Below are 11,138 nucleotides of genomic sequence, written 5' to 3'. Positions count from 1 at the left end.
CATTATGTTCATTCAGGACAATTTTGATTTGGTTGTAAAACTATTTTACTAGAGACAATTTTGATTTGGTTGTTAAACTATTTTTATTTCCAGACAATTAATATTTGGACATGCAAACTAGTTTTGAGCATTGAAATATGAATATATGGGCATTTTTGGCTGTGGCGGATAGCATGGGGCCAAAGGATTCGTCTGCGCGTTGTGCGCACGGCCACCGCATCCTAAGACAGGCACGGACACAACTTCATTGCCCTACCCAAACGGATAAAATCTGAGCAAAACAGACGTCCGTTTGGGATCGTGCGCTGGAGTTGGCCTGACTTTGGCAGTCAGCCACGAACCTGATTCGCCTAAACGAATCTGCTGAAATTTGAGATGGGCTCTAGGCTCATATAGCAATTTCTGCAAAATCTCTAAGGGCCCATGTGGGTTATATGGCACTAGGTGTAGTGGGAAGTTTAGTTCCACCCGGAAGTGGAAGAGGAGTTGGACCTCCTTATAAGCGTTTCTCTTCTACATGTTATTGGAGCTTGAGAAGAGAAGAGGCCCTCGCGCACTCCTCCTCCGCCGCCCGCCTCGCCACACCACGCCACACCACGCCTCGTCACAACGCGCTGCGCTGTGGGTTGCGGGATTGAGCCGAGCCGAGCTCACACCTACGCGCTTATTTTTGTCAGTCACTGACGGAGAGTTCTATGACAGCTGGGCCACGATCTGAGACGTCGGATCGTGGGGTGTCACGGACTCGGACATGGGTCGAGCCCACGTCTCTTCACGCGGCTGCGCCTATATAAGTGTGTGGTATCTCCTAACCCTAGCCGCCACGAGTAGATCACAACTGCTCTACGCGCACACCCACCGTCATTCCCTTGCTGCTGCTGCCGCCGGTGACTCCATCCCGTCCGCCGCATACACGGTCGACGGGAGAGTAGGTCTCCGAAACCACGCCCTTCTGGTTCATGTACGGGGTGAGGGGCGAATAGGTTTTTGGGAAGCGATTACGCGACTGCTCGCTTCCGATCGTCTACTTCCTCTACGTCTGCGTTGCCTTCATCATCACCATGTCCACCGACGCCGAACGTGCTACCGCCGAGAAAGCTGAAGCCGACAAGAAGGCCGCCGAGGACGCCGCTGCTGCCACAAAACCGTGGCCTCTGCATGGCCTACTGGAGGGTATAACTCGTTTATCCCGCTCCTACAGTTTTCTATTTTAGCCATGCTAGCGTTATACGTAGATCTTTCTGCAATTATCGTACTATGTGCTAGCTTGACTGAATATCAGTATGTGTTTATTTGTGTCAATGCCATGCTAGTGATTTACTCGTGGATTAATTTAATCAAGAAATTGCCTATTTATTCAACAATCCAAAATCCTATTCTGTGTAGGAATTTTTCGGCAAGTGGCTTTGCCGCTGCACTGAAACCAGATAAGTTTATCGGTTCATATTTTAAGTGTTGGCAGACTAAGACCACTTTAAGACTCACAGCTATGAACGTGTTCTGGGTCACCGGTGTCTCCACGGGAACGATTGCTCCTGAACAGGAGAAGGCGTTCAAGGAGGCCACCGTTGTGTTCCTCGGAGCAGTTCTTAGCGTGATCGGAGATAAACTGGTCGATGCATATTTACATGTGCATGTCGCCAAGGACTTGTGGGAGGCGCTCGAATCTAAGTTCGGGGCAGCCGATGCCGGGAGCGAGATGTATATTATAGAGCAGTTCCACGATTACAAGATGGTTGAAAACCGTCCTGTATTGGAGCAGGCTCATGAGATAATATGCATGGTTAAGGAGCTTGAACTTCTTAAGTGCGAGTTACCGGGCAAGTTTGTCGCGGGCTGCATAATCGCTAAGCTCCCTAATTCCTGGAGGAACTTTGCCACTACTCTGAAACATCAGAGGCGTGAATTCTCTGTGGAGGATGTCATTGGCCATCTGAGTGTTGAGCAGAATTCAAGGGCAAACGACTCGCACGGAAAAGGGGCCGAAGGGACTTATGTCGCCAACATGGTGAACCAGAAGAACTTCAACTCCCACAAGCCCAAGGGAAAGAACGGTGTCTAACACAATACCGACTTTAAGAAGAAGGGTAAGAAGACCTTCAATAAGAACAAGAAGGATGAGGGCTGCTTTACTTGTGGTTCGGTTGAACATGGGCCAACAAGTGCCCAAACAAGTACAAGAAGTCAGGACAAGACTCCAAGTCCTTCAACATGATTGTGGACAACAATGAGAATGGTGCACCTAGGTACGGTAATTTATTTACTGTTTTTTCAGTGTTTCAGCCCACCGGTTGGTGGGTGGACACAGGTGCAGGTGTACATGTGTGTGCTGACATTTCATTGTTCACTTCTTACCAGGTCACAGGCCACGGGTCCGTATTGATGGGGAATGGCGCGAGTGCTTATGTTCATGGTGTTGGCACGGTCGATCTGAAGTTTACTTCGGGAAGGATCGTGCAGCTGAAGAACGTGCAGCATGTCCCCGCCATCAAGAAGAACCTCGTTAGTGGCTCCCTTCTATGTAGAGAAGGGTTTAAGTTGGTTTTTGTGTTTAATAAATTAGTTGTTACGAAATATGGACTCTTTGTTGGAAAAGGTTATGAGAGCGGAGGGATGTTCCGCCTTTCCCTCGCAGATTTTTGTAATAAAGTCGTGAACCATGTTCATTCGAATGTTAATGAATCTGAAGTTTGGCATTCACGTCTTTGTCACATTAGTTTCGGTGTTATGACGCGGCTAGCCAAGTTGGATTTAATCCTGAGCTTTACTTTAGCCAAAGGTTCTAAGTGCCTTTCATGTGTGCAAGCTAAGCAACCTCGCAAGCCTCACAAGGCCGTGGAGGAGAGACACTTGGCACCATTAGAACTCATACATTCTGACCTCTGTGAGATGAATGGTGTGTTGACTAAAGGTGGAAAAAAATACTTCATGACATTGATAGATGATTCCACTAGATATTGCTATGTGCATCTGTTAAATACTAAAGATGAGGCTCTACACTACTTTAAAATCTGTAAGTCAAAAGTTGAGAATCAACTTGAAAAGAAAATTAAACGAGTCCGGTCAGATCATGGTGGAGAGTACTTCTCGAGTGATTTTGATTCTTTCTGTGTGGAACACGGCATTATTCATGAGAGGACGCCTCCCTATTCACCCCAGTCAAACGGGGTTGCCGAGCGGAAAAACCGTACTCTAACTGATTTGGTTAACACTATGTTAGATACATCGGGTTTATCCAAGGCATGGTGGGGGGAGGCTATATTGACGGCATGTCATGTCCTGAATAAAGTTCCAACAAAAGATAATGAGATCACTCCCTATGAGAAATGGGCAAAGAGAAGGACAACACTCTCGTACTTGCGTACTTGGGGTTGTTTGGCAAAAGTCAATGTGCCGATCCCCAAAAAGCGTAAGCTTGGACCAAAGACTGTGGACTGCGTTAATTTGGGCTACGCTAAGAACAGCGTTGGCTATAGATTTCTAGTAGTGAAATCTGAGGTACCTGACCAGAAGGTCGGTACAATTATGGAGTCTAAGGATGCTACATTATTCGAGGATATTTTTCCTATGAGAGATATGCAAAGCACTTCTAGACAGGAATCTGAGGAGACTCCTGAACCTGCCATCCGTATGGAATATTATGAACAAACACATGATGAAAATCCTGAGGAGGATGACGAGGAAACCCTTGGTAGGGGCAAGAGACAAAGAACTGCAAAGACCTTTGGTGATGATTTCTTCGTGTACCTCGTGGATGATACTCCTACTTCTATTTCAGAAGTGTATGCCTCTCCAGAAGCTGACTACTGGAAGGATGCGGTCCGTAGCGAGATGGATTCCATCATGGCTAACGGGACATGGGAGATCACTGAGCGTCCCTATGGTTGCAAACCATTGGTATGTAAGTGGGTGTTCAAAAAGAAGCTTAGGCCCGATGGTACGATTGAAAAGTACAAGGCTAGGCTCGTGGCCAAGGGTTATGACCAGAAAGAAGAGGAAGATTTCTTTGATACTTATTCACCTGTGGCTAGACTGACCACCATTAGAGTATTACTCTCGTTGGCGGCCTCGCATGGTCTTCTCGTCCACCAGATGGATGTTAAGACGGCTTTTCTGAATGGAGAGCTAAATGAGGAAATCTATATGCAACAGCCAGATGGCTTTGTGATAGATGGTCAGGAAAGAAAGGTGTGTAGGTTGCTGAAATCTTTATATGGCCTGAAGCAAGCACCTAAGCAATGGCATGATAAGTTCAATACAACTCTGACATCTGTTGGTTTCGTTGTTAATGAGGCTGACAAATGTGTATACTATCGCCATGGTGGGGGCGAAGGAGTTATAATGTGCTTGTATGTTGATGACATACTGATATTCAGAACCAACTTCAAAGTCATTGAGGAGGTCAAGTCGTTTCCGTCTCAGAACTTTGAGGTGAAAGACCTTGGTGTGGCTGATGTTATCTTGAACATCAAGCTACTGAGAGATAATGAGGGTGGGATTACACTTCTGCAATCCCACTATGTTGAGAAGGTGTTGAGTCGTTTTGGATATTCGGGCTGCACACCATCTCAAACACCATATGATCCTAGCGTGTTGATTCGAAAGTCCAAAGGCATGGCTATAGATCAATTGAGATACTCTCAAATCATTTGTTCACGGATGTACCTAGCGAGCGCAACGAGGCTTGACATCGCATTTGCTGTGAGCAAACTGAGCCAGTTTGTTTCCAAACCGGGTGATGTACATTGGCATGCTGTTGAAAGAGTTATGCGCTATCTGAAAGGTACTATGAACTATGGACTTCACTATACCGGATACCCGTCGATACTTGAAGGGTATAGTGATGCAAATTGGATCTCTGATGATGATGAGATGAAGGCCACAACTGGGTATATATTTACTCTTGGAGGTGGCACTGTTTCCTAGAAGTCTTGCAAGCAAACGATCTTAACGAGATCGACAATGGAAGCAGAATTAACAGCATTAGACACATCTGGTGTCGAAGCAGGATGGCTTCGAGATCTTTTGATGGACTTGCCATTGGTTGATAAACCGGTTCCGGCTATCCTTATGAACTGCGATAATCAGACTGTCATCACCAAGGTGAAAAGTTCAAAGGACAACATGAAGTCCAACAAACACATAAGAATGAGATTAAAGGCTGTCAGAAAATTAAGAAACTCTTGAGTGATAGCGTTGGAGTATGCCCATACGGCTAAGAATTTGGCAGATCCCTTTACGAAAGGGCTATCACATGTTGTGATAGATAATGCATCGAGGGAGATGGGTATGAGACCCACATGAGTTGCCATGGTAGTAACCCAACCTATGTGATCGGAGATCCCGTGAATTAGGACCTGGGAAAAACAAGCTAGTGGTGAACTGAGGAGAGTAACTATACTAACCCACTCCGTTGGAGATGCAATACTCTCGATACTGTATGGTAGGATGACTACTGTCTTAATGTCTTCCGAAGCTTATATAACCAAGATGCTATCCTACAGAGCGATCTTTGGAGGAACACACCTATATGAGACCGATTGCTGCTCACAGTCTATGAGATTCGGGTGATCTCTAGTAAGTTCATGAATAGGCCAGGAGTGTGACTTATATGCTCCACCCGAGGGGTCAGCCTTCGGCAGCCTAGTACTAGTAAGACATGTGGTGAAACTTCTTTACGCCAAACTGACAATTCAAGGCATAGTCCATTGTTCAGTTGTGAAGGAGTGTAGCTACTTGCTCTAGGTGAAGCTCAACCTTAACAGGTCTTCACTGAAACACTGGTATATCGAAACAGTAATTGGAACAGGGGACACAGTGAGCCCTCGAGATCTGGTGGGGGATTGCTGAAATTTGAGATGGGCTCTAGGCCCATATAGAAATTTCTGAAAAATCTATAAGGGCCCATGTGGGTTATATGGCACTAGGTGTAGTGGGAAGTTTAGTCACATCCCGAAAGTGGAAGAGGAGTTGGACCTCCTTATAAGGGTTTCTCTTCTACATGCTATTGAAGCTTGAGAAGAGAAGAGGCCCTTGCGCACTCCTCCTTCGTCGCCCGCCTCGCCACGCCACGCCTCATCACAACAGGCCGCGCCGCGCCACGGGTTGCGGGATTGAGCCGAGCCGAGCTCACACCTACGCGCTTATTTTTTCCAGTCACTAACGGAGAGTTCTATGACAGCTGGGCTGGGCCACGATCTGAGACGTCAGATCGTGGGCTGTTATGGACTCGGACGTGGGTCGAGCCCACGTCTCTCCACGCGGCTGCGCCTATATAAGTGTGTGGTATCTCCTAACCCTAGCCGCCACGAACATATCACATCTGCTCCACGTGCACGCCCACCGGTGTTCCCTTGCTGCTGCTACCGCCGGTGACTCCATCCCGTCCGCCGCGTACACGGTCGACGGGAAAGCAGGTCTCCGAAATCACGCCCTTCTGGTTCCTGTACGGGGTGAGGGGCGAATAGGTTTTTGGGCAGCGATTACGCGACTGCTCGCTTCCGATCGTCTACTTCCTCTACGTCCGCGTAGCCTTCATCGTCACCATGTCTACCGACGCTGAACGTGTCGCCGCCGAGAAAGCTGAAGCCGACAAGAAGGCCGCCGAGGACGCCGCTGCTGCCACAAAAGCCGCGGCCTCTGCATGGCCTACTGGAGGGCATAACTCGTTTATCCCGCTCCTACTGTTTTCTGTTTTAGCCATGCTAGCGTTATACGTAGATCTTTCTGCAATTAGCGTAGTATGTGCTAGCTTGACTGAATATCAGTATGCGTTTATTTGTGTCAATGCCATGCTAGTGATTTACTCGTGGATTAATTTAATCAAGAAATTGCCTATTTATTCAACAGAATCAACCAAGCATTCTTTAGAAGATCTGATCTATGTAGTCCACCCAGATCATCCGCATTAGTAGTTAATGTTACAACACAATTGAAATAAGATGAAAATATCCTCCCATTTTATTATTGATAAGAAGACATAGCAATGACATTGTTCAAAAGTGGCATCACAAGTTTCAGGGAGTAGAAAAGAGATGAATCAATGAAACCATGCAACCTTTGTGATGCTACTGTGTTATATCAACTATGTTATGAGAGGAGATTAAGCCAAACCATAACTCAAGGTACAGAGGTGGCCTGCGATGCATGGGATGTCGGGGCAACGACACCGACACCACAACACAAATAGTTCCTCGGGCAACACCCCGCTACCCATGGTAAGGATGCCACAGGCCTCCCAGCGGCTTCTACAACCGGTGCCGCCATCATCATGAGAAGGCAAACCTGTGCCATGAGAAAAAGTATGAAGACTTGGATGGTTCTACGGAACATTTTCCTCCAATTTGCTGAACAAACTGCACTAGAGGAAGATAGTCTAAAATACAGATAAACTACAAATTTTCTTGTCTTATGACCTATATTTTTATTTATATGTATTTTATACTATCTTTTTACGTTTGTAATTTTACATAACATAAAATATTTTTTACGGCGATTATATATTTTCTTACGGTCTCTTTTTACATCGAAAATAAGACAAGACTTATGGAACATAAAATTACGGTGCATTGATGGTAAAATAGAGGGGGTGAAGAATAACTATTGGTCACCCAGGGTGACGAATAGCGCGACCCTTATATATATATATATATATATATATATATATATATATATATATATATATATATATATAGGGAAAATCCATCCTACCATCCGATGGTAGTTACCCCACATATCTCATATACTACCATGTGATAATATATATATTATTTTATTATTTTGAATATGTTTATATACAATATCTAAGATATTTCAAAGCAAGTTACATGAAAAAATTGCATATGAGTCTATAGTTTTTGTTATATTTATGAAATACGTACATATTTTGTACGTGAAAAAGAGCATACTCAAAATATGGTACATACTACCAAAAAATTAGTATATATACTACATAATCATTGATATATACTACTCCCTTCATTCCTAAATACTTGTCTTTCTAGGCATTTCAACAAGTGACTACATACGGAGCAAAATGGGTGAACCTACACTTTAAAATATGTCTACATACATCCGTATGTAGTAGTCATTTGAAATGTCTAAAAAGACAAATATTTAGGAAGGGAGGGAGTACATACTATACGTACATACTCTCCGTTTCGACAGATACTACATACAACATACACAACACAAGTGGTGGTAACTACCATTGCTTGTAGGAAACATTTGGTAGTCTCTACTCCTAATGGAGCAGTTGGTAGTCTCCGCCGGTCAATTTTCGTCCCATTAGAGACGGGTTTTTTTGGTTCTCCCCACCTCCCAATTCCCCTGTACACCTCCAGTTTCGTCGGTTGTTTTTTGTCCCAGCACGCACGCACTAAAAAACCAGCCCGCACGAACCACCGCTCCTCCCGATCCTCCTACCTACTCGCTCCCTCAATCCCTAGCTATCCCTAGGTCATCTCCCCGTCTCCAACCGCCCCAGCCGCCGCCGGACCCCAATGGACGACGTTCACAACGCCACCGCCGCCGCCGATCCCTGCAGACGCCTCAACCGTCGCCGCCGATCATGGCCGCCTCTAGGGTTTCCCTGCCCTCGCCTTGGTGATCCTCCCCGCGCCGTCCAACGATTCCACCGCGTCGGTAAGCGCCCCACCTCTGCATCCGTGCTTCGATTTGAGCTCCTCGCTCCCCCGCGAGTCCATTCGTCCCCGCCGAATCCAACTTCTCAATGAGCGTGTGTCGTGCCACCAGGTTCGCTTGATTCGCCGGAGCAGGGTTCCCCGCCACCCTTGAGGCGCCCTCTGGAGGAGATCGTCGTGATGTCGAGGTCAGCCACCGCCGCCCGCCTGCAATATCTTATTCAGTTGGTGCTTATCGCTGTGTTATTTAGACCAATTAAACTGTCGAGAAGGCTTTTGGTCGAAAGATATCTGAAATTTTTGAGAAATTTGAAGAACCTGTAGCATCCGGAAGTGTTGCTCAAGTGCACCGGGCTGCTTTGAAATTCCAACATCTTGGCCAAAAGACGCCAAAGATTATAACAGTCGCAGTTAAAGTAAGACATCCTGGTGTCGAAAACATGTTTTAGAGCCTATGCACCCGGGTAGTCCTTATCCAACCACTCATTCCTGCATCACGATTCGTGCAAATAATTTTCTCTTTTTTGTTTCTCTCATATAGAACATGTATTTGTACTTCAACTTTGTAGCACAACAAAGTTTTCTATTTAGAATGTGGGATAAAAGTTACAGATTTTTTGGTCCAACATAAATATACAAATGAGATTTGTTTGATTAAAAAATCTTACTTTTCATATTTATGTCGGACAAAAAAATCTGAAAGTTTTATCTCACATTCTAGTTACAAAGTTATGTTGTACTGCAAAGTTTGAAGTTCAAGACATGTTTTATATGAGAGGAACAAAAAAGAGAAAATTTCATGTAATAAGGTAGTTGTGTAACACAGATCTCAAAGCAGCATTGGAGTGCTAGGATAGTGAGGCCCGGGTGCATAAGCTCACAAAATCTGCATTCATCCTGGCGTAGGAGACTCAATACGGAGAGATTTCAGTATAATTAATGCGGTAGCTAAATCTTCAAGATATATTCCAGCGTTAAATTGGCTACGGCTAGATGAGAGTGTGCAACAGTTTGCTGTCTTCATGATGTCTCAATCTCAAGTTGACCTTGCAAGGGAAGCTGCTCATTTGAGCCGGTTTATCTACAACTTCCGCAGGTGGAAAGATGTGTCATTTCCGAAACCTCTTTATCCATTTGTTCATCCTGCTGTCTTGGCCGAGACTTACGAGCTTGGGGAGAGTGTCTCACACTATGTGGATGACCACGATGGAGAGGAACGAGTTAAAAGTGCTCTTGCACATATTGGCACTCATGCACTCTTGAAAATGCTACTGGTACTACATTCAACCATCTCTTTGTCTTCTCATTCTTATTTCTGTTTTGCCTTTGAAGACGGGAAGTACATGCTTTCTGTATTAAAAACAACAGAATGATAGAGATTTCCCTTTTATACACATATTTTATAATCTACGTAAGAAGTATATTGGATCCTGAATGCTGTAGAAACTTGCGCACCAACCAAGATACAGAGACCGCATTGCCCCTCTTATTAGGTTATATACTCAACTCTTGAACAACGTGGAACATTTGGCATTAGAATTATCCAGATAGAGATATATGTAAAGGCATAAGCAGTGCAACGTTATCTCGAAATAGTAGAATGACATGTATTTTTGCATAAATTTGAAAGCTAGCATGACATGTATCTTTCTGCAGAGGGAGTATTGTTTAGGTTGTAAGTTCATTTGAGCTTGATTGCATCTAAGTTTAGTTGGAACATCAATTTCTAAAGTTATCTACAATTTAGTGTTCTGCACATATTGATATGGACTCTACATTCTACAATTACTAAATGAACATAGCACTATCAGTTAGCAGAATCGTCTCTGCAGCAGAGAATTAATTGAGAATATATGCTTTACGAAAACTGAACAATTGACGCTGCCGCCGCCACCGATCCCCGCGGACGCCTCAGCCGTCGCCGGACCCCAATGGACGACGTTGACGCTGCCGCCGCCACCGATCCCCGCGGACGCCACGGACGCCGCCGACCAGTGCAGAGCGCGGTCGCGTTCTCTGCGCGGCCATACGGACCATCGCTTTGCCTGAGGTTGCCTATCATGGCTGCCACCAGCGTCGGCAGGAATGACTCCCCGATGGCACCTGAGGACTCCACATGTGATTTGCTATACTGCTTCGTGAGTCGTGAGTCTGTACATGCTGCTTCGTGCATGTGGTTTGTACATCTATTATGGTCGACGAACTAACCTCTGTTCAGCTTCTCTACTAGCTATCTCTTATTGTTCAATATTTTCAGTATCGTCTAGGCTGGGAGAGGTCAAGATCAACCTGGACGGCACTGGTGTTGCAAACTACAGCACAGGGATACCGTTCTTGGATTACATCGTGAGTATGGTTTACTCCTCATGTCAGTAGTTGTGGATTCAGGATTTTTTTTAGACAATATATCTTCCTCATATTTCTTCCATTTTTTGTAGCTATTTTTTTCCACCTAGGTTTTTTTTAAAGCAAGAATATGATTTCTATGCCATCTGC

The 11,138-nt window shown here is 45.1% G+C and overlaps 1 protein-coding gene across 1 annotated transcript; it reads left to right on the top strand.

Moving 5' to 3' along the window:
• Nucleotides 1-8,501: 8,501 nt before the first annotated feature.
• On the top strand, nucleotides 8,502-10,691 carry LOC119315539 (probable serine/threonine-protein kinase abkC). Its single transcript, XM_037590122.1, has 5 exons — nucleotides 8,502-8,643; nucleotides 8,755-8,830; nucleotides 8,902-9,082; nucleotides 9,554-9,994; nucleotides 10,461-10,691. Exons 1-5 carry the CDS (start codon nucleotides 8,502-8,504, stop codon nucleotides 10,689-10,691), a joined length of 1,071 nt encoding a protein of 356 aa, XP_037446019.1.
• The last annotated feature ends 447 nt before the right edge of the window (nucleotides 10,692-11,138 follow it).

This window comes from Triticum dicoccoides, chromosome 6A (assembly GCF_002162155.2).
Source record: "Triticum dicoccoides isolate Atlit2015 ecotype Zavitan chromosome 6A, WEW_v2.0, whole genome shotgun sequence".
NCBI classification, from domain to species: domain Eukaryota; kingdom Viridiplantae; phylum Streptophyta; class Magnoliopsida; order Poales; family Poaceae; genus Triticum; species Triticum dicoccoides.
Note: the sequence above shows the minus strand (reverse complement) of the source record. Positions and strands in the feature narration are given on the sequence as shown.